We start from the raw sequence: 25,022 nt of genomic DNA on the forward strand, positions 1-25,022 counted from the left end.
TTTTCTGTTGGAGAGCACATGGCAACTAATGGATGGCATATGTTCTGTATTGAGAAATTAGAGGTGATGTAATCTATCCAATGCAATTTTCTGAATCAGCACCCCAAATAACCAAACCAAATCTGAAGTTGATCAGAAACTGATTTGTAATCCTTTTGATACTAATGTTGGAGAGTGGTTCCTGGTCAAATCGTTCTTGGTTAGAAAAAAAAGAAGGTTGGGAACAACTTGCTTAAACAATAAGAAAAGCATGCATGGCGCCACTGAAAAGAATCTGACAAAATAATTGTGAATTCTGCATGACTTGCCTTCACAGCACATGTCTTCTCTGCAAACCGCAAATTCATGATTTGCACAAGAGTCTTTGTGTTACACAGACTACTGAGACTTGGAACTTTTCTGCCCTGGGAAGCAGTGTTAAAATGACCTTTACATCAAAGAGAGCTACTGATATCTTATACTACTGTCATGTGCTTGATACGCTGCACTGAAAACACAAATGTATAGGACCTGGTTATAATCAGAGCTGGTAACAGCATAAGTTTGGCCCAGAGTCGTCAATAGTGAAATATGAAGCTTGTCTTACAGACACAGATCTCTAGCTTGCTGTTGTGAATGTGCGTGCATGAGCACAGCAGAAAAGCAAACACAGACCATCCCAGCTACTGTAACAACTATTCCTTTCTGTTCCAAAAAGCAATTGCTTTAAATGGATATAAGGAAGTGACCCACATTTTGTGGAGGACAACTAAACAAGGCATGGCTAAATGGTTTGCTCAGGATTATAAACATTTCACATCAGATGCTGTAGAATGAAAGAGGGAAGCAAAAAAAAAAAAAGATCTAAAAGCTGACAGTTGGGGATAAGGGAAGAAAGCTAAGCCAACAAGTGTAGGGTAGGCCATTTTACTAAACATATTCTAGTATTTGGTGAAACAATCTGTGATGGAGCAGAGCTGACCAACTCATCAGCAAACTGCAGGGCGCTTGACAGATGGGAGGAGATCAAGGTCATTCAGAGTTCAGGGCAATTCATATGACGTTTAACTAAGCTCAACACAGCCCTTCCCTTTGAACTTCTTGTTTAGAGCATTTGGGAATATACCCTTTTTTGCTGAATGCATTCCTCAATCTCTAAGAAATAAAGTCTTGACTGTCACGCGTGCCAATGCCTATTTTCTAAATACCCTATATTCCGGAATACAAGGTGACAGGGGGGGGGGGGGATAAGACAACCCCCTAACTTTTTTTCTTTAACTTATTATTTTAATTTATACCCAGCATACTAGACGACCCCCAACTTTTAATAAGATTTTCCAGGCATAAAAAGTCGTCTAGTATGCTGGAATATATGGTAAGTCTTTTCTTCTGGTTGTGAGATTTACTAGATGCCCCTGCCTTCCCTGTCTGCACTTGAAATACATGGTAATTTACTTATCTAACCACTGGCCATATTGGCTAGGAAGAGGAGTGTTATAAATCCACAGATCAAGACAACTATTACTAATTCTAGAGAATGGCTTTCTTAATGTGCAAGAAGATTTCCTTCAAAAACCTGAAGATCCTAGCTTGCACCGTTCCATAATTAGCAGTTGGTTAACGTCCACAGTGACAAGGGCATTTGAATCCTTCTTGTGGTGAACATGCATCCAAACCTCAGATCAAACCAAGAGATGAAAGCCAGGTTGCAAGGTCAGACTCTTAGCTTCATGCTAGAATTTCATTATTGAATCCTCAAGAGCTTCACTTTTTGTGCAGTAATAAAATTGGATTAGAAGCCAGCAGAAGGCAGACCAAGAGGGCAAGAGAACAGCCTTCAGAGGACCATACAAGGAGTTTTATTACCAAGCAAATATAACTGCTTGTTACTTACGTGTTTGGATGAGGCAGGTTGAACTCGTGCTTCCACTAGCAATTGGACAGAATTGGACTTGTGCCTGAAGGCCAGGAAAAAAGCATTAAAATTCTAGATAAATACAGTGCTGTCAATGTCAAACTAATGAGATAAAAATACAACTACAGTATTTTGTGGAAGATATGGCTATGGCTATGAATTCTGAACTTATCCCAATTCACAACTATAAGCAGTCACTACAGACAACAAGATAGCAGGGGTTTTTTTTAGTTTTGCAAAGCATAATTTTGCATTAACACCCCTGTAACACTTGTTTTGCTATCTGTGCCTCTCTTCTGAAGATTTCACCTCACTTTTTCTCCCTGTGACAATTGGCTTTTGACATGGATTGTCATGGAAACAAGGACAGGTGAGAAAGCTTCAGTGGAAGCACATTTTTCACATCATAACTCTTTCAGGAGTGAATTTCCCTTCCAAGGAGTAGATCCCCTCTCACTTCCTATTGTCTCACCCCTGTTGTAACTAGGAGTCATATATGTGTAACTCAGGGACTGCTTGTACTGAGAAAGGGAAATCCTATTATTTGTAAGCTTCCTCTTATTTGTAAGCTATCTTACAAATCAAGAATACGGTTAAGAAAAAGATCTCTTTCCTAAACCAGAGCATGCATGTAAACCACATACTTCATAAACCTTGGAGTGTTGTTTTAAAGTATCTTTGTGAGCTCTGAACAAGAGAGACAGCCTTTTTGCATTTTCTTTAGATACAGAAAAGTGAGCAGCATCTCCGTACAAATTAAATATAGCTTACCTTTCCAAAATTTCTGAGATTTGCCAGTGGAAGCTAACTAATACAAGCTTAGCAACTGCATGCGAGACCTAAACAGGAAAGAAAGAAAATAAATAAACTGAGGACCAGCAACATGCTTTAAGTATATCCCTATGTTCCAAAGAATAAAGCTATTTTGTATTTTCACAATGTTAATAATATCCTTGAGAAAAGTCAAAGATTTATCCTTGTTGATAATTTTCCTTTATATGAACCACAGTAGTGCATTGGTTTGAGTTTTACAACTACAACTCTAGAAATCAGGGTTAGAATCTCTGCTCGACCATAGAAACCCTTGGGCAAGTCACACTCTCTCAGCCTCAGAAGAAGGAAAAGACAAAAACTGCTTTGAACTGATCTCGGTAATAAAAAAAACCTATGATAGGTTCACCTTAAGATTGCTATAAGTCAGATTTGACCTGTAGGTACACAATAACAAATCATGTCATTTAACTTTTTTACTTGACCATCAGCTTTGACAACAGAAGCATTATCACTCATTAATGTATATAGTACTATAATTGCTTTGGCTCCACAAATTCAGCCCTAAATAGAAACGTCATGAATATTTTATTTTCTCTTTAGATCTAATGAGAAGTGCCAGTAATGCGGCAATAAATCCAGTAATATAGAATAATTACGTGGCAGAGGAGTTTGATCATATGATGCTTAGGCTCTGCCTTGTGTGGCTGCATTAAGATATGGTTTATTTAGGAAATCCCAAAGCAACTATTGGTTGCTTTTCAAAAACAGGAAATTCCTAGAATCATAGAGCTGGAAGAAAACTAAAACTAAAAGTGTTGTTTTTGCTACAGCAAATTATACCTCCTGGAAAGCAATAGAACTGCTTACAAGAAGAAAGTACAATACTGATTACTTTGGAGAGACACACGAGCATCCAAAACTATAATGGTAAGTAATGTCTTCTTAAACTATTCCACAATACAGTTTGAAAATGTAAGAAGAATGTAACTGGAATCATTAAGAGTTTCATATTGCAAGCAAACTGCAAACGTCAAGGGGGAACACTGGCTTGGTCATCCACTTTAACTGGAGTCAGACGCCTGCAAAACTGATTAGTAGGGTACGACTCACAGCCAGAATTGCCCTGTGTTCTGGTGCCAGATGGGCTGTTTGACATTCATCTCGACATTTGATATCTCCATTTCTCCCATCAGACCCAGCTGGAGTGTGGAACACAGCTAGTGCTTGCTGGATTCAATATGGCACTTAGAATGAAGTCTTACAGTAGGCAAAAGAGCTTCTGGTTGTTTTGCTTTTTGCCATATTAATAAGCAGCAGAGAGGGATTTCCTTCTGGCACTCTGGATGCAAGAAAGAAAATCCAAGCCACCATGGTTTGGTTTCATTTCCATCTCCCTCTGGGCACAGCAATTACAGAGACGAAATCACACTTGAATTTTATCCATTCATGCCTGTTTTTCAAAGTACCAGGACTTTGGGAATTCAAAGTACAGCTTGAGCACCCCTCACCTGGTAAATTAAAGTCCAACACTGTCAACATAGGTAGCTGAGATGGTGGCACATTCACTTTCTGATGGTGCAGTATATTCAAACTTCACTTCATGCACAAAATATATTAAATAACATTAACTTCAGGGTATGTATATAATGAGTTCATGAAACATAAATCACGTTTGTGTATAGACTTATGCAAGATACATATTATGTATGCATTTAAGTCAGAACAGGTAAATTTTAAGTGTAACTCCAGTCAAATATATAAGCTTCAGATAACTTAGGGAAAGGTTAACACCCCTATGGTTTTTGTTTTGCTCTCTGTACCCCTGTTCAGAAGCTTTCACCACACTTTCCTTTCCCTGTGATCATTGGATTTTGAAAAATTTGATTTGTTATGGAAATAAGGATTGATGAGTGGAGACACCTTTCCCCCATAATAACTCTTTCGGGAGTAGATTTCCCTTCCTAGGAGATTTCTCTCACTTTCTGTTTTCTCACCCCCATTCTTAACTATGAGTCATTTCTAAATCAGATGTTTGTAACTCGGGGACTGCCTGTATATGCAATAACAAGTATTCTGAAATTTGAAATCCAGAACACATCTTGTCCCAAACAAAGTGAGCTGGAGCTGCAGTCCTCCAGGTATTGGGGCCTCCAACTCCAACTCCAAGGAGCCCTAGCCAGCTTGTTCAATAGTCCAGAATTCTAGGAACTGAAGTTCAAAACACCTGGACAATCACAAGTTGTAGAGGCCTTATTTTGGATAAGGGATAATTGTCCTATTCCAAAGCTGTAACAGTGCTGACATGATTATTGGGGAGAAACATGTAAAGGTTTGCAGCCATATGTGGGAAGCAAAGTGGCAAACAAACTTAACCAAAAGAAATAATTGAAAAAGTAGGTCAGAATGCTCTTGGTGATACATGCTACATAACTGTGTGTTGCATTAAGTGACCTATATACTCATGTATAAGTCTAGAAATTGTAATTAAAAATCAGCCACAAAACTTGGATTAAATTATCCAAGGATCAATGTGAGTACAGTACCGTAACTCTCATCAAAAAATGAACCACCAGCTTCTCTGAGTAGGGTGGCAAAAGACAAGACCTCAGTCCATACTGGGAAAACCTAAAACAGGCACTGATCCCCTCTACTCTCACCTCTGTAACATCACTGCTGTCCTTTTTGAATGCTTGGCAGGGAAATGGTGGCAAATGGCTGGAGTGACTGGCCACCTGAGGTGATACTGATGCTTTCCCCTCTGTACAGTATAACTTATCCTCGGGTCAGATCAAAATCCACAATATTGGTCTCCAAACCTGCCCACAGCTCATACATGAGATCTATGTATAGATTTGGTGTAATCCAAAGGAAATACCTAGTAGTTTCTTGCACAATTGTCCACACTTCACAACAGCTGCCAGACAGTGATAGGAACATTTCCATATTGAAACAACAGTAACTGAGTGTGCACTGGGAAAATTCAGTTATGCTTTTGTCCAGCTGGCAGCTGTTGTCTGGACCACCGCATAAGTATCTAGGTAGAACATTAAATCCCACCAGCATTAAATGCACTCTTGGTTGTTGAGAAGCATAGCTGTACTTCTGATAACTGAAAACAATACCTTCTTATCCTTGATTCCTGCAGTTATTTTCACAAAAAATTCATACTAAATGTTATTCAGAAAATTCTTCAAAACGTTTAGCCTTTTGTTGGCAATTATAGACCTTCGTCTGTACTGACTATATACAGAGCTAAGTAATCATGAACAAGTATTTCTCAGTTTTTATAAGCTCAGCCTAGTCTCTTCAATTTTTCTGTTTGCACTGCACCATAAACAATTTAGTACCAACTGTTTGTTTGGAATGAAAGACCCCCACCTCACTTCCACTCCTGTACAAAGCAACAGGAGGACGGAAAACATGACACACAAAGAAGAAGAAAGAAACAGATTCTCCAAGGCTTACACAATGGGAACTCAAGGATGTATTTCCAGGATGCAATACTTCCTCAGAGATGGTTTGTCTTTTCAAAAGCACTGAATCATTTGTAGAGTATTATCTCCTGAACAAATATCATGTGGCCCAAACAGACAGGGTCTCACCTCCAGTTTGACTTATCAGAGTCTGGTGTCATGGAAAAGAGCTCTGACTGCCAATGTGGCAACTATTTCTACAGCACAGGATTTCAGTGAGCCCCATGTCAGTCTGGCCACATGTGCACAGATGCACTAGATCAGAGACATTCATAAAGAAGAATGCAGGGTCGGTAAGGACAACATGCTCCAGGAAGCAGATGTCAAGCACTCTATTCACTCCATACCAAATTAGACCATGGACTGAAAGAGGATATCTGGTTAAACCTTGGAACAATTTGTTCTTTGCATTTAATCTGTGTGCACTAGCCTTAACCCAACTGATCTCCACAGCTAAAATCTCTTAACAAGTGCAACTAGCAGGACTCAACGTGTAAGGAAAAGCAGAACATTTCAGGTTGAGAGGGAAAGAGCCCCAAAGCAAGCCCTATCAAGGTAAATATGCTTTTTTTCAGTGATTCTTTCATTGACCATATCAAGTAAAGCAGTATCATGCTGCAGAAGAAGTGGCATGACATGAAATTTCAACCTGGGGACTCATGCAAAGCATATTTGTTGCCATATAAGCTCTCTCGTGTTTTGGCTGCAATGCTGTACACACTTAATTTCACTGAACTCATGCATTAGACCACCAAAATAAATCTTCATGAAATACTTCTCCCATCTCCAGTTCCCAACTGTAGTAGCTACTGCCAACAAAGCATGATACTTCAAGTCTCCTATATGTTCATAATCATGAGAAGTTATAATAAGAAAGGGACTGTATAAAGCAACAGGAAACATTTCCTTGGATCCAAGGCAGTTAAATTCAGCTAACAACTAGCTGACTACTATTATGAGGTGACTTCTATGATAATGTAGCTACAGAAACAACCTTAATACTGGCCAACAGACATTTTAGTACCTCAAGTGTTGAACCTGTCTCTGGGTATATTTGACTGCTGATTCCAAAGATGGCACCTGTTTTCTCCTATCAGTTCTAGGTTTTGAGATACAGAACATATGTCTTATACCAGCCTTCATCAGCTTGCTGATAGAAAATTATGACAATCATATCTAAGACACTATAGCTGATGCAGTCTATCCAATGCAGTTTTCTAAATCAGCACTCCAAATAACTCCGGGAACAAGCCTAAAAAAACACCAAGGGAAAAATCCAGATTGTTCTTTTGATAAGAAGATAAAAATAATGTTAACTGGTTTAAAGCTTTACTCCCTCTGATGTAAACTTTTGGGGCAAGTATGAATTTAAGGCTAAGACAAGATGTTAAATAAGAATTTGATCCAAGCTTACCTTCTTAACCTGTATTTGCCTCTCTACAATTAAATGCAACAAAAATATTTTGAAAGCAGCATACAAGATCTTCTTTAACATTTTATATTTAACTCTTTTCATTCCTAACCTTATTTCTGGAAGGTAATTAATTCTCTAACAAATGGAAGTAAACTAGGACTATCACAGATTAACAATATTGCCAGCCCAATATTTATTCATTACATTTAAGATGATAAGCAAAAACTTGAAGTAGCTACATCAGCTATAAATAAGTCACAACATGCACTTTCAGCGTGATTCAAAATTATAACACTGCTTCATGAGTTCCTCAGTGTTAAAACAGATTTCTTCTAAGTGAACATCAGAAAACTAGCAGGGTTAGGAGCAAAGCTAAACATATCACAGTATGGCTCTTTTCTATTTTTGCAGGCAAGCTGCTAGACTTCCATGCTGTGAGCTTGAGATGCTTTCTACCAGCCAGTGTTACTCATTTTCTAAACAAACTGCAGAAGCATTAAGGTAAACTCTCAAATATGTTGACAGATTATTTAGACAATTTTGTGGTGCTTCCCTAAGTATATCCCATATACTAAAACGATCAATAGCTGTCAAACCACACTTTTATCACCCTGAAAATCCAAAAAAGAGTGAGGGGAGTTGAGGATGGGCATTTGCACAGGTTTAGGTATCAGTTTTTGGCCCTTTGAACCCCCAAGAGAATACAAAGAAAATATAAAAAATGCACACACTAAAAAAAAAAAAACACCCCCAAACTATCCAGAACTTCACTTCTGTTCTCAAAAAACATGTATTTGAAGGTATTAAAATAGTGTGGACGAAGTGCGACCTATTTGTATGTGGTGCTCCTTTTGAAGAGTCCTAGGCCTCCATGCTAACACTAAATTCAGTCTTGCCAAAGAACCAAGCCAGGCATTTTGAAGCTTTGCCATGTGAGACATTTAATTTTACTTTATGCAAACTGATACAGCATTTCCAATGCCAAGCCTGAGACATTTGTCTGGGTTAGGAAAGGCCAAATAGACCTCAGTATTGGCTCAAAAATTCGATGCACCATAGAAGAATCAGCTATTTTTATGATACAACTTTTTCAAAAAATATGTTAACCTTTAAGGAAAATATGAACAGAATTGCTTCCTGCAGACTGCAGTCTTCTATACATACTATCCCTCCCCCCAACAAGTTATTGCCTCATCTATATTTTGAGGGGATCATTAAATGGAGCACGCATCTTTAATACATCACCCTACCATTCAGGCAATCATATTACTTGAAGGTAAGTGCTCAACACCTACGAATTCCTGTTGTTAGGTTGAGAGGAGACATGATCACCATGTTTAAATATCTGAAAGGATGTCAAAAGGAGGAGGGCGCAGGCTTATTTTCTGCTGCCCTAGAAACTAGGACTCAGAGCAATGGGTTCAAATTACAAAAAAAGCAGATTCCACCTCAACATTAGGAAGAACTTCCTGACTATAAGAGCTGTTCAACTGTGGAACTCTCTGCCTTGGAGTGTGGTAGAGGCTCTTTCCTTGAAGGCTTTTAAACAGAGGCTGGGTAGCCATCTGTGGGGGTGCTTTGTTGTGCTTTTCCTGCTTTGCAGGGGGTTGGATTAGTGGCTCATGTGGTCTCTTCCAACTCTATGATTCTAGGTAATGCTACCTTTATCAAAAACCTTCACCATCTACAGTGTGGGGATAGCGTCAAACTATTATTATGAGTAGCCTTCTTATAAGAAAAAAATGTTGCTTAGAATCAGAGTTGGAAGAGACCGCTTAGCCCATCTAGTCCAGCCCCCTGACATACTTCATCAGACAGAAAGGTTTACAGCATTAATGCGTGAGATATAAACCAGAGGATGCTCACTTCAAGTGTTACTTTTGCCTTAAGCAAGTCCCAACTACTCAGCCCTAAACACCCATTCATCTCCACCAGCAATAACAATCACTTGTTCTCTAGGACTGTTATTAAAATAACACAGAACATACTGAACTCTTTATTATTATTATTTTGGGACCACAGTCTACCAGATGTTCCCAACTGCAGTTGTGAACTGTCAATTATTTGGATTCTATCCAAAATTCTTGCAGTTGGAGAGGTATAATCAGACAACACTGAAAATTGTATCATTTTTCTGTTCTTATACTACTGTGATTCTAATAATGACCACCTCATTGAGTCCCCTTCGGAGTAGAGAAAGGCAGGGTATAAAGAGTAAATAATAAATAAATTCTTACTGAAGTACTGAATATCAACTGTAGGTTTGGATACTTCATTATCTACCTTTCTATGCCTTCAATTCTTCTATCCTTAGGGTCTCTTACATATATACAGTAATACAATTTTTATTTTTCTCAACCACAGGTATGACTGGTATGTCACATTTCTTTGTCATTTAGAACTTTTACAGCACCCCTCCACTTTCCAAGCTTTTGTTCCCACTAGTTTTTTACAGATGGTAAATCAAACTTTAGCATAGATTCCAGTGTATCACTACAGTCAATTAACATGTATTGTCGAAGGCTTTCATGGCTGGAATCACTGGGTTGTTGTATGTTTTTCAGGCTGTATGGCCATGTTCCAGAAGCACTGTCTCCTGACAATTCGCCTGCATCTATGGCAGGCATCCTCACAACCTCTGAGGATGCCTTCCATAGATGCAGGCAAAACATCAGGAGATAATGCTTCTGGAACATGGCCATACAGCCCGAAAAACTTACAACAACCCAATTTACATATCGTTTTCTTACATTCAGTCTGTGCAATTTAGCTGCATGAATAAAGTAGTCAAGACTTTCAGTGTTTTCTTTACAAAGAGAACAGTTACTTATTTATTTGCCTTGATATGATTTGCCTGAAGCCCCTGTTATTGAGTCGCAATTTCAACATACTAGTCTCAAAACTATTTCAACATATTGCCCTTCTCAACTTTTCATTCTAAGCCTTTACTTTATTGCCCATAAAATGATTGGTTTTACCAAGCTTCAAATCGATTTTTCATTATTTTCTTTTGGTATGCATATTTTGTTTCTTTTCTGTCCTACATATCTGTTAACAGCTTCTTTATTTTCTTTCCTTGGAAGGAAAGCAGAGGCAGGCACAGTTCCATTTTGCTGATGTTGAGGAAGACCCTTGCACAGAAGGAGAGAACAACAGCCAGCAAGTGCTGGCCTTAATCTCCTTCTCCAACTTCATCCCCCCCCTTTTTTTAATGTATTATGTTTTTCTATACTGTAAGCCCAAGAATAGGGAACTCTTAAATTAACAATTGTAAATTGCTAATGTAAAGTACCATGTACTCTGATGGCATTGGTATTAATGATAATGATAGTCCTCTCAAGCACCTTTTCTGTTCTTCAGCAGTTTGTTTCACTGGCTACCAATATTATATGTAAATGTAAATGATAATGTAAAATACTATGTGCTGTCATCATTTGCCAATTATCACAATTTAGTGCATTTAGCATACATACTGATATGTAAGTCGTCTTCATGTACACATCAAGGACAAGTTTTCAGGCCTGATATGACCAAGAGATACATCAAGGGTCGTTCATCAGACATAGGAATGCCAACACTGCCTCAAAGGGACAGTTGCCTCTGGTCACTATCACCACCACCTTCCCACCCATTATATCAAAAAGGCTTTGGGCAGTCCACTCAGAGAAGAGGATGTTTTCTAAGTTCCCGCCAATATTCAAGACATAACTATGGTTAAGACAAAGAAAGTCTGAATTAAAGCATTTTAGGTTTTCTGAGAGGGACTTCTAGAGCGATGGTTTTCCAAAACAATTTATATTTTTCAAAAGCCTTGGAAATAAGCCCCACTGAGTTCAGTTAAACTCTAGCACAGTGGTTCTCAACCTGTGGGTCTCCAAGTGTTTTGGTCTACAACTTCCAGAAATCCTGGCCAGTTTACCAGCTGTTAGGATTTCTGGGAGTTGAAGGCCAAAACATCTGAGGACTCACAGGTTGAGAATTGTTCTAGAGCAGGGTCCTCAAACTAAGGCCCAGGGGCCGGATACGGCCCTCCAAGGTCATTTACCCAGCCCTCACTCAGGGTCAACCTAAGTCTGAAACGACTTGAAAGCACACAACAACAACAACAACAACCCTATCTCATCAACCAAAAGCAGGTCCACACTTCCCATTGAAATACTAATAAGTTTGTATTTGTAAAAATTGTTCTTCATTTTAATTATTATATTGTTTTAAAGTGTTTTTGCACAACAAATAAGTTATATGCAATGTGCATAGGAATTCATTCATGTTTTTTCAAACTATAATCCGGCCCTCCAATGGTTTGAGGGACTGTAACCTGGCCCTCTGTTTAAAAAGTTTGTGGACCCCTGTTCTAGAGTGTCTTTGTGCCACACTCCAGCCTTCTTCTGTTTGTTACATTTTCCTCTGAGGTAGCTTTTCTATGTAGTGCCCTCTTGCGTCTGCATCCCAGCAATGTAGCATGAGGCTCATGGCCTGCCAATGCTGGTAGGCCATGATAAAAGTAGTGCTACAAACAATAGGGATTGATTGTTTAGTTTCAACCTGGCCAGTATTTTAAGTTGGATAATGAAGGGTACCTATACTGGGTTTGGTCCAGATCCATCAGGCCATGTAGGAGCCTTTGTAGAACAAACATACATACATATGTTTTTTCACTTTTATATAGATAATAGATAAGAATTACCTGGGTTGTGCAAACATTTCTCAGGCAAAAGGGGGCCATGAATAGTAAAGGTTCAAGAAGCCCAGGCCTCCAGCAACAATTGAAGCCTCCCATTCAAGTACTAAAAAGGCTGGCCTGTTTGCCTTTCGATATCAGAGTATCCTGCATTTATTAAGTTGTCTTCTGAGAATTAAGGATTCCATTGCCCTTTTCAGAAACACTTGACACAGAATGTATACATATGCAACAGGACTGCTCATCTCTATTATGACTTGATAAGCTTCCTAGAATTATGAAAGCTCAGTTTCATTTGGAACATGATTTTAGACTGGTGACACCAGGCCAGGTTTCAAATATCAATAAAACAATCAGAAAAAGGCCACACACATGCCTATTTTGCACTTTGCATCACTTGTGATAACAGATTCAGTTGCTAGCAGCTTTAAAGTTCATGATAGGCCATTACGATGTGTCATGATGATACCAGATGGTTCAGTACAAGTGCCAAGTACCCCCAGCCTAGAAACAGAACTCTTTTCTGAGCACTGCAGCAAGGCTTGCAAGCTTTATCAAGTTTATGGCCCAAACAGTATTAGCCAAACGCAGAGGCAATTATTGCTCTTTTCAGTTCAGCGTGTATAGAAATTGTCTTTCTTTATGAGGAGTAATTAGTCATTGCTACAGCAGGAGGCAAGAGCACATCTCTCTAAACAAACCCCTTGTCATGGTAATAACAGGGTTTTTGGAGTGCTGATCTGCTCCTCTCAAAGTCTATGATTATTCCTTCTCAAGGAGACAATGCAATAGCCAGTTGCCAAAATGGAACTTCAATTTTTTTTTGTTCCTCTACTTCTTTTGGCCCATTTTAGAATCATAGTTGCTTTAAGCATAACAGGCACTTTGCAGATCTATTTTTTGCAGTGGTTTCCAGAGCAGCATGCATTTTATAGGGGGGAAAAAGGCACCAACTATAATGCGACTAAAAGTTAATACATGGTCCTATTTAACAACCCAATGAGATCAAAAGCAGGATTTCAAATTAATATAATGACGACTTGGACGAGCCCTAGAATATGATTTGGATCATGTGATTTTAATTGACGTTTTAATGCTATTTTTAATGGGTTTGGTTTTAACCCATTAAAAATTAAGTGGTTTATGGCACTGAATTGTTGCCTTTGAAAGGCTGCCCTGAGTCCCCTTCAGGTTTGAGAAGGGCAGGCTATGTTGTTGTTCATTCGTTCAGTCGTCTCCGACTCTTCGTGACCTCATGGACCAGCCCACGCCAGAGCTCCCTGTCGGCCGTTACCACCCCCAGCTCCCTCAAGGTCAGTCCAGTCACTTCAAGGATGCCATCCATCCATCTTGCCCTTGGTCGGCCCCTTTTCCTTTTGCCTTCCACTTTCCCCAGCATAATTGTCTTCTCTAGGCTTTCCTGTCTCCTCATGATGTGACCAAAGTACTTCAACTTTGTCTCTAGTATCTTTCCCTCCAGTGAGCAGTCGGGCTTTATTTCCTGGAGGATGGACTGGTTGGATCTTCTCGCAGTCCAAGGCACTCTCAGAACTTTCCTCCAACACCACAGCTCAAAAGCATCTATCTTCCTTCGCTCAGCCTTCCCTAAGGTCCAGCTCTCACATCCGTAGGTTACTACAGGGAATACCATGGCTTTGACTAGGCGGATCTTTGTTGCCAGTCTGATGTCTCTACTCTTTATTATTTTATCGAGATTGGACATTGCTCTCCTCCCAAGAAGTAAGCGTCTTCTGATTTCCTGGCCACAGTCTGCATCTGCAGTAATCTTTGCACCTAGAAATACAAAGTCTGTCACGGCCTCCACGGTTTCTCCCTCTATTTTCCAGTTGTCAATCATTCTTGTTGCCATAATCTTGGTTTTTTTGACGTTTAGCTGCAACCCGGCTTTTGCGCTTTCTTCTTTCACCTTGATTAGAAGGCTCCTCAGCTCCTCCTCGCTTTCGGCCATCAGAGTGGTGTCATCTGCATATCTGAGGTTGTTAATGTTTCTTCCAGCAATTTTCACCCCAGCTTTGCACTCATCCAGCCCCGCACATCGCATGATGTGTTCTGCATACAAGTTAAAGAGGTTGGGTGAGAGTATGCAGCCTTGCCGTACGCCTTTCCCAATCTTGAACCAGTCTGTTGTTCCGTGGTCAGTTCTTACTGTTGCTACTTGGTCCTTGTACAGATTCCTCAGGAGAGAGACAAGGTGGCTTGGGATGCCCATCCCACTAAGAACTTGCCACAATTTATTATGATCCACACAGTCAAAGGCTTTAGAATAGTCAATGAAGCAGAAGTAGATGTTTTTCTGAAACTCCCTGCCTTTCTCCATTATCCAGCGGATATTGGCAATCTGGTCTCTCGTTCCTCTGCCTTTTCTAAACCCAGCTTGAACATCTGGCAACTCTCGCTCCATGTATTGCTGGAGTCTTCCTTGCAGGATCTTGAGCATTACCTTACTGGCATGAGAAATAAGGGCCACTGTACGGAAGTTTGAGCAGTCTTTCGCATTTCCCTTTTTTGGTATGGGGATATAAGTTGATTTCTTCCAGTCTGATGGCCATTCTTGTGTTTTCCATATTTGCTGGCAAATGGCATGCATCACCTTGACAGCATCATCTTTTAAGATTTTAAACAGTTCAGCTGGGATCCCGTCGTCTCCTGCTGCCTTGTTGTTAGCAATGCTTCTTAAGGCCCATTCAACCTCACTCCTCAGGATGTCTGGTTCTAATTCATTCACCACACCGTCAAAACTATCCTCAATATTATTATCCTTCCTATACAGATCTTCTGTATAGTCTCGCCACCTTCTCTTGATCTCTTCAGCTTCTGTTAGGTCCCTGCCATCTTTGTTTCTTATCATACCAATTTTTGCCTGAAATTTACCTCCAATGTTTCTAATTTTCTGGAAGAGGTCTCTTGTCCTTCCTATTCTGTTGTCTTCTTCCACTTCCATGCATTGCTTATTTAAAAATAGTTCCTTATCTCTTCTGGCTAACCTCTGGAATTGCGCATTTAACTGGGCATATCTCCCCTTATCCCTGTTTCCTTTTGCTTTCCTCCTTTCTTGGGCTACTTCCAGTGTCTCAGCAGACAACCATTTTGCCTTTTTGGTTTTCTTTTTCTTTGGGACGTACTTTGTTGCTGCCTCCTGAACAATGTCTCGGACTTCTGTCCATAGTTCTTCTGGGACTCTGTTTACTAAATCTAGTCCTTCAAATCTGTTCTTCACTTCCACTGTATATTCGCTAGGAATGTTAGTGAGATCATATCTAACTGGTCTGTGTATTTTCCCTGATCTCTTTAGTTTTATTCTAAATTGGGCAATAAGAAGTTCGTGATCTGAGCTACAGTCAGCCCCAGGTCTTGTTTTCACCGACTGGATGGATGTCCGCCACCTTTGGCTGCAAAGGATATAGTCAATCTGATTTCGGTGTTGACCGTCTGGAGAGGTCCATGTGTAAAGCCGTCTTTTAGGTTGTTGGAAGAGAGTATTCGTTATACACAGCGAGTTTTCCTGGCAAAATTCTATCATCCTGCGTCCCGCTTCATTTTGTTCTCCCAGACCATGCTTGCCTGTGATCCCAGTTGTCATTTGATTTCCCACCTTGGCATTCCAGTCTCCTGTAATGAAAATAATGTCTCTTTTTGGTGTATTATCCAGTAGTTCCTGCAGATCCTCATAGAACTGATCTACTTCTGCTTCTTCAGCAGCTGTGGTTGGGGCATATATTTGGATCACTGTAATGTTGAAAGGCTTTCCTTGCACTCGAATTGAGATCATTCTGTCATTTTTTGGGCAGGCTATAAATGTTTTAAATAATAATAATAAACAAATAATAATTATTTCACTTACACAAACTGTCCCAAAGAAGAGACTTTCTTTATTTAGTCAGGATTTAATTTTTGGGATTAACATATAGTTTGTATATTAGCAAAGAGCATTTTCAGTTCAATAAGTTGCCCACTAATTCCTTTCTTAGAAAGTTCAGCCTGCTTCAGTTCTATCCCAGCCCCTTTTCCATGGAACAAGACAAATATGGTAGGTTGGTTTCAATGATGCCACGGGAAAGGTCAAAGCACCAGAAGGAGCAGGCAAGCCTCTTATTTCTACAGCCAATAGGAGCAATATCCTTTCCATACATCCCAAATAAAACAGAAAGGAAGTAAAATAGAAAAGAGACATTGCCACCAGTCTATAGGAATTTATACCAGTCACATTCCTTCGTTTTACTGTGGAGAGCTGATAACAGTTTGGCAAGGTTTCAGATTAGAAGTTGGGAAAAGGAGGGATGATTGCTAAAAAGATAATATGGACACCATAAGGATATTAAGACACTAAACCGGAATCATAGAATCATAGAATCAAAGAGTTGGAAGAGACCTCATGGGCCATCCAGTCCAACCCACTGCCAAGAAGCAGGAATATTGCATTCAAATCACCCCTGACAAATGGCCATCCAGCCTCTGTTTAAAAGCTTCCAAGCTTGTTAACAAAGGTTGCTGAACTGCAAACCCTACATGCCAAATAGCAATTTAACCAATAGTGAGGAGTTATGAGAGTGGTAGTTTAAAAAATAGGAAGATCATACACTTTCCACTACGAACAATTGGTAGATGTGGACATTGGAGCAAGAAATCCATATATGAATTTAAGTCTTTATAAAAATAACATTTTAAAAGAGCCTTGGAGATAACATTAAATCTCGCATGAACAGATTTTCTTTTTCCAATTGAACTTTTTCTTATTCTCTCCTTAAGCCTCTATAACCCCAGCCCTCATCTCAAAACCACTCTGAAATGTCCTCAAATGTTTCCAAAACAGACTTTTAGAGGATGAAAAATTGTCTGTTTTCATTTACCCCACCTGAAAGGAGTTATGTCATATGCAGGACTTCCTAGATGGACATGCTAAATGGATGCTTAGCTGGAACTCTCAGCACTGGAACATCTTTTATTAGAAAAAGGAAATATTATATGTTGAGATGGACTGAAATAAGCAAAATAAAGATGGGGGGGGGCTGGATATTTTTGTTCTTTATCATTATTAAAGAACATTGCATGCTGCAGGTCGCTTCTGTTTGTTTGTTTGTTAAAATATGCAATACAACTGTTTGGTTTGCTCCTGACACAATAAATAAAAATAAATTAAAGAACATTTGCATTAAAAAAACAGAACTCTCTGAAAAGTTGCAAAAATAACTACAAGACAACACCAATGACAATGGAATCTCAGTCATCCAGGATCCACAGAATTTTAGGTTAATGGTCATTTACAGATTTGATAGTAGATCAACTGATTAAAGTTTCTCAGTCTGAAAGATGCAACCTCCAGCAAATCCCCATCATTTCTCACCTTTAAGGCAGCAGCCAAGCTGACCATGTGCTCATTCAAGGTACTCTCAGACTCCTTATAGGTCAGGCAGGTGAACTGATATTCCTCCGGATCGAAGGCATCTGCTCCCTGCTGCTCCACGTCATTTGCCACCCCCACATAGTAATCCTCAATGTCCCCAGGATCTTCATCCTCTTCCTCCTCGTCACAGTTTGGATCATAGTCCTCTTCATTGCTGTCAGAGCCCTGGCTGTTCATGTCCACAGACATTTTAGTGCTCCGCCAAACTGCAGAGCAGGGGTACAACGTCTCCTTCGTTCTCCACCACTTTATTGTTCTTTTGACTTCATTTGACTTGTCTGCCTCCTAAATTCGGGTGTTGGGTGGAAGACAGGTAGATAAGAAAAAGAGAAAAACCAGCTCAGTTGTTATACTCACAAACTATAAACAAATAGCCCGACAATAACCTAATTTAAAAAGAAAGCAAAAATGTGACGTAATTAAAAGAAGGCTCTCACCTAAAGTAGGCAATCAGCCACTTTCTGGTAAGTGGACAAATCTAGCCACATCATTCTTATAGTCCACTGCTTAAGGATTCATGTTCAAATTCCTGCTCAGGTATGTTCTTCATTGTTTGCAAAGCAACTGGTACATTTTTATTTTTTGCCTGTTCATTTTACCAACCTAGTTTACTTCACAAGGCTTCCACACAAATACCAGCAAAAATAAGTAAATCTAAAAGATTTGCCACTTGAGAAAATGCTGCAGAAAATGCAAATGATAGTGGTGTGTCCCTGTTCTCAATTACCTTATTTGTACAGAGTGCCTTCTACTTTATTTTTCTCAGTTTATATCTCAGTTCCTAGTAAAGCCATAAAATCAATTCCAAAAATGTAAAACTGTACAAGATTCACATCTTTATAGTGCTTAACAGCTCTCATGTGTGCTATTTCTTATTTCAGACATCTCATCAAGCTATTTTCTCAGTTTAAAATTTGTTTCTTTTTTCTACTCCTGCCTTTGCATTTTCAGTTTATGATGTTACATGCACATCAACAACCTCTTACTTACCTTCAAACCTATAAATGCCTCCTTTTCTGCCTTCAAAATGTACTTTTCTGCAAAGTGTATGCTGAAACACCACACCCTTGCCTTTCTGCATTGTCTGTTAACAGTTTATCCTCACAGCCTTCTCACCTAGCTGCTAATCTCTATAAGGAATAACTATGCCAGTAATGTCTGTGGCACTAGATAAACCGTGCACAGTAGCAGTAACACCTTGTACCTTTGAAGTATGTAACTCATTTCACTTGACTTTTAAGAGGTATAAGTACTTGCATTACTCATAGTAGAAAAGTATACAACCTGGAACACCAGTAGAAAAGGGAAATGGATAAATGTGCTAGTTTATAACCCAATTAGAAGTTAGTAGCTGAATGACAAACAAACCAAGAGCTGTCACATGTACACAGGTTTTTGATAAAGGTAGCACCACCTAGATATGGCCTTAGCTTTGTTATCACAATAACGAAAAACAAGAAATACCTTTCGTGCTTACAAGCTAAGTCTTCTACACAACACAGATCTCTCACTTTGGGCTTAGTCTCTAATACAATACATTTCACACTCAAACACTTTACTTTCTACTTTCAACAAAAAATAATTACAACTTGGCTCAAGAAAAATACCACTATTCAATATAATACAGTCCAGCTATCCTATCAATGGATTTTGCAGTTATGGATTGAACAATGCAAACCTTGGTGTATGTATGTATACATTATATATATATATATATATATACACACACACACACACATACATACATATATACACACACACACACACACATACACATATACACGCACACACAGAGAAAGCAAACTTTGATTTTGCAATTTTATATGAGGGACATCATTTCGTCATGATATTGTACATAGTAGATCTTTAGTATCCATGAACTTTGAGACCCATGAGACCATAACAAATACTTCACTGTTTGTTTATTAAGAATGAAATGGCATACATTTCACAGAGTATTTCCAAATATGTGTACTTATCGTTGCAACCTGAGATGCATTCGAGTTATTTATTCAATGTTTACCTTGCCTTTTGTCCTACTGGTTCTCTTCATGACTTAAAACATATTTTTTGGTTTTTAAAAATTCTTTTCAAATCATGGGTGGTTGACTCCATAGATGAAGAGTGTTGCTTTCTATGTCACTTTAAAGCCTCTCCTCTTCCCACTACCATATATACAAGGATCTGCTATATCAGGTCCAAAATCTTTACCCTTGCATACAGAGCGGCTTTCCTGTCAACACAAATATACCTTTGTCATCAAAGAAGTTAGGAGTTATGTACTTACACCTAATGCAAACAGGGATGCTGAAACCCCACTGTCATTCAAAGTAGTGATGTGTCCTGCAAAAATGCCCTAAGGGCACCAGATCCCAACTAAAGCCAAACAAAGTCAACCCTGGTCAGCAATTGGAGAGGATACTCCAGTGGTATAGGCTGTATTTCAGAGAAAGGATTTGGCCAAACTACCTCTGAGGATTTCTAAGAAATTCATGGTATCACAATAGGTTGGAAGGCAACTTGAAGGTACAGCCACATAATCTTCCATTAACAAGATTCCCTCAACAATCCAGTGTCTTATTGTTATTTGCTGTCAAGCCACCTTTGATTTGTGGCAACCCTTTGAATGAGAACTCTCCCAAGTTTCTCAGGTCTTGGAAACTCAGAGCTATGGCTTTTTTTTTATCAGATATATCCAATTATAATCTGGTCTTCTTTTCTTTCCACTTTCAATTCTGCCACAAGCAAAAAACATTATGTCAGTTGTGCAGGTTGTGTTCAGGGGACTCTTTCCCACCCTCACACTCCATGCTGAAATAATCAAATAAGCATAATTACTACGTTTTAATATCCCTGATCATTCCCGGTTAAAGTAAAAATTCACCAAATGTGAGAGGCGCTTCAGTGTTGTTTCATTATTGGGGGGGGGGGGGGAGTTGAAGTAGGAAAACCATTTTTTCCTGTTTTCGTTGGTTATTCTCCCTCCCCACTTCCCATATCATAAAGGAGGATTGTTTCCACAACGGGGACATGAGTTGGGGGAATAACAGGAAAACAGGGGGAAATGGTTTTACTCCTTCAACTTACCCTCCACCCCCATAAAATGGACTATCCTTCTCTCTCTATCACTCCCTAGTGGCCTTCACCTGGATGATGGAACAGTACCTTCTATGCTAGGGGTCCTCAAACTTTTTAAACAGAGGGCCAGGACACAGTCCCTCAAACTGTTGGAGGGCCGGATTATAATTTGAAAAAAAATGAATTCCTCTGCACACTGCACATATTTTATTTGTACTGCAAAAATCACGTAAAAACAATACAATAATTAAAATGAAGAACAATTTTACCCGATATAAACTTATTAGTATTTCAGTGGGAAGTGTGGGCCTACTTTTGGCTGATGAGATAGGATCGTTTTTGTTGTTGTGTGCTTTCAAGTCATTTCAGACTTAGGTTGACCCTGAGCGAGAGCCGGGTAAATGACCTTGGAGGGCCGCATCCGGCCCCCAGGCCTTAGTTTGAGGACCCCTGTTCTATGCAAATATATCGTATTTCTACAGAATACTGTATTGATTTCTATAGTAGAGCATGTCAAATTTCAAAAACAGGCCTACAGTTCTAACACACTACTTAAAAGATGAACTCAGAATACTTTTCCGAGGCAGATATTCATGCTTTTAGAAAAAAGTGAACAATTATCAAGGCACACAACACAGAAATGTGATGTGAAAATATTAATTAACTGGGAGAAATGGTATTTAAACCCAGATTTCAATAACCTTCATATTCTAGTACAAGTACATTGAGAAGTTATGTCATTTCAAAACCAAACCCTGTCCTTAAGTCCTTTACAGAATAACATTTTCTGTTGAAACAAGAACTCAATAAGCCACACCATTTAATTAAAGCAAAACTTTTCCCCTTAGAATAGTAAAGATTTTAGATTTTCAAAATACTTCAGTGTGTGTTACCAATAAATGACTGTAGCAAACCCATCATTTTCATAGATGTTTATGCCATGATTGCATGAGTCAAAGGTATGGATTGGGGAAAGAGAAAAACCATAGTACAGGGATTGATGAGGAATGGAGTACTCATTTGTGCAGTGTATCCCCCTTCTTTAATGATGATAAGAGATCTACTCTGATGGGGTATAAATTATGAGGAGGGGAGGAAGAAGATAGTACCTGGCATAGCTCAACGTATTCCTGGAACCTTTTGCAACTCATGACCTCTTTAGTTTTTCATTCCAAAATTTTATCTGTATTACCATGCCCAACATAACAAAGTCCTTAACCTAACAAACTTGTGTGATGGCATGGAATACCATGTTTATTAAGGCATCTCTTGGAATAAAAGAATTGATCTTTGCATCCTAAATTTTGTGAGGTTGTCCAATTGGTGAGAATTAATATATTGTCCAGAAAGACCTTTGTAGGACTGAGAAGTTACAGAAGGGAAAGAAGCAGTTTGGTTAAAAAAATTAAAATCAGACAGCCAACTGAGAAAAAAAGAGCTGCATGAAGGTTACAGATGTTTTTGAGGGCTTTGGATCATGGGCCATTGATAATGAAGTCTAGAGCTTGACATGAACTATATAGATGGAAATCCTACATGTCAAGGCTTCCATTCTGTATCATACCAGAGAGGCATGAAACCTTGCAACTGATGCCTATTAAAAATAACACTCAATTACACAAGAGAAAAGCAAAGTACAGCTGGGATAAAACTGAAGAAAATGGACAAATCTTGTCTTGCAGCATGATGTTCTTTTCAGAATATCATGCTGAAGCCGGCTTATCTGCAAAGAAATCAAAAGTATCTACTAGAAACTTTCAACAATTTGTTCTAAACGACAATGTCTGACAGAAACTAACCCTTAGCACTACATTATCAAATCATCAACAGTAGAACGGAAATCCCAAATACAGTGTGAGAATTTTTGAAAGTAAATGTTATAGGCTACTTTCTGATAGGATTGTAAATAAATTTTTGAAACTATAAAGTCCCATGGTAAAACCTTCATAGAATATTTTCTTTTTTTAAGGTGGCAGACCCTTTGATCATTTTATACAGCCCTGACATGAAAAATTATATCACCATGCCCTGGAAAATATTTCAAATCTCTGTTGATACTACACATTCAGACAGCCATCCCTTTGTCAAAATATCAATTATAAAAAGTTTTAAAAATCAGTACTAAAGCAGAAATAATTTTCTGAAGAATAATGAAGAAACCTGACTTAATGCTTCACTGCAAGAGAAGGGTTCACAAGACAAACAATTCTTTCGCATGTTTGCACAATGTTCACACAATGAAATCTGGAAATCTCACGTAAGCTGCTGTCAGAGATTTTACAATGGCAGAACAAAAGGAAATGCTTGCAACAAATTAGCTACCAACACATGAAGACTAATCAGAGATTGACTATTTCAATTTAGATGGTACCCTTCTTTATTTTGCCTAAGGAGTTGTTTATTAAGATGATTAGTGAAAGCATTTAACATTATTTGAGAAGATGTAGTTATTTACAAATACTAGACTCTGAATGCAGAAATAACTGCAAGAATATTCACGCACAAGAATTCAGTCTAAATCAAACAGGAAGATGACTATTACATAGACTTGTTAATTCAAATAGTAACATCAAGCCTATACACTGTAGTAATAGCTTACCCTTGTGGAAAAAATCCAAATCTATCCATTAATTTCATCTATTTGTTCACCTAGTCATTAGCATATCTTGCCAACATGGCTGGAATCACCGACTGAAAGAAATAATGACTCTCTAAATGGCACTTAACTAGGTCCCAACAGTGTTCATATATATATAAAGCTGCAGAGGGATCTGAATACTTTTCACTTGAGTATCTACTATATTAACTGTCAAAGTGCACGTAGCAGGCCAAGAAAGTTCCTGTGTATGGTGCCTTATGTACCCCAGTGCAAACACAGCACACTCTCTAAGCAGTGGCTATATTCGTCCATTTAACCAATTACAGATTCACCTAACCATAGTTTTGCCTAGCCCACATTGGACTAGTTTGTTTGCCAGAAGGTCATGAGGGACCTTGTCAAAGGCCTTACTGAAATCCAGTGGAATTAATGCTGTTTGATGACATTTTAGCTGCCATTGCTCAATGCTATAGGTGTTAGCAGCATTTACATCCTGCCTTCTTTATGTGAGCTGAAGGTGACATTTGTAGCTCTCCTACTCCTCACTTTATTCTTATGCAGCAACCCTATGAGGGAGGTCATGATGAGAGACACTGAATGGTTCAAGGTCACCTAGTCAGTTTCATGACTCTGTGGAGACTTGAACTGGAACATTTCATGCACTATCTCAGGAGGAGAGGGCTACTTTATTTTAGCCCCAAAGCATATTTGTCTGTAGAATACCTCACAAAATATTAAGAGAGCAATAGCAAGAACTTTAATAAGAAAGCTCAGAGATGTCACAATGGTTTCCCTTAAAACAGGATCACGACAGTCAAAAGAGACGGCAAGCGCCAACTAGTCCAACTCATTCTGCCATGCAGGAACACCCAATCAAAGCACTTCCAACAGATGGTCATCAACCTCTGTTTACACCCCCCCCCCCCCCAGCAAAAAAGGAGAGATTCCATCAGCCTCGAGGCAGCAGACTATCCCACTGTCAAACAGCTTCTACTATCAGGAACTTATTACTTATTTTAAGCTAGAATGTCTCTGTAGTTTAAATCCAGAAAATAAGCAAACTCCATCTTGGTCATCCTTTCAAAAAATTTAACATGGCTCTTAGCTGTGAAAACCCACTGGGAATTCACATATTTTCAGTGCCCTTCCACACAGCCATAAAACACAGAAAATCAAGGCAGAAAATCCCACAATATCTGTGTTGAACTGGGTCATCAGAGTCCACACTACCATATATTCCAATTCAAAGCAGATAATGTAGGATTTTATTCAACTGTATGGAAGTTGCCTCAGTTGCAGAAAATCCTGAAATAGAGGCTTTGCCATAACTTGGGAGTAATGTCAAGACAACTTCCCATCTGATATTGGAAACTAAGCATGGTCAGCCTTGTTTGGGATAATGTCAATGAACTGTAGGTGCTGTAGTCTCTATTTCTGAGGGGAAAACTGGCCAAACTTCCTCTGAGAATTTCTTGCCCAAGAAACCCCTGTAAGGCTCATAAGTTTACGGATGATTCACAGATACATCATGGTACCAGCCTGTGACAATAGATCTCTTTCAACACCTTTCATCCCAAATATTTTTTTTCCATTTACTTTACCTGGTTTTCTTTTGCCTAGTTCAAAAACAGGGATCTTGTAGCACAATAAATAAAACAAATCTGGTAGCATGAGCTTTTGTAGACGA

The 25,022-nt window shown here is 39.0% G+C and overlaps 1 protein-coding gene across 2 annotated transcripts in view; it reads right to left on the reverse strand.

Moving 5' to 3' along the window:
- Positions 1-25,022, reverse strand: part of ARIH2 (ariadne RBR E3 ubiquitin protein ligase 2) — a 47,167-nt gene that overhangs the window by 18,326 nt on the left and 3,819 nt on the right. For both annotated transcript variants that reach the window (XM_060766480.2, XM_060766482.2), the window contains exons 2-4: positions 17,599-17,943; positions 2,666-2,733; positions 1,874-1,937 (exon numbers count right to left, since the gene is read on the reverse strand). In XM_060766480.2, coding sequence (XP_060622463.1) covers positions 1,874-1,937; positions 2,666-2,733; positions 17,599-17,847 — 381 coding nt within the window. In that variant the 5' untranslated portion in view covers positions 17,848-17,943. The remainder of the gene's footprint in view (positions 1-1,873; positions 1,938-2,665; positions 2,734-17,598; positions 17,944-25,022) is intronic.

Source organism: Anolis sagrei, chromosome 2, assembly GCF_037176765.1.
Source record: "Anolis sagrei isolate rAnoSag1 chromosome 2, rAnoSag1.mat, whole genome shotgun sequence".
NCBI lineage: Eukaryota > Metazoa > Chordata > Lepidosauria > Squamata > Dactyloidae > Anolis > Anolis sagrei.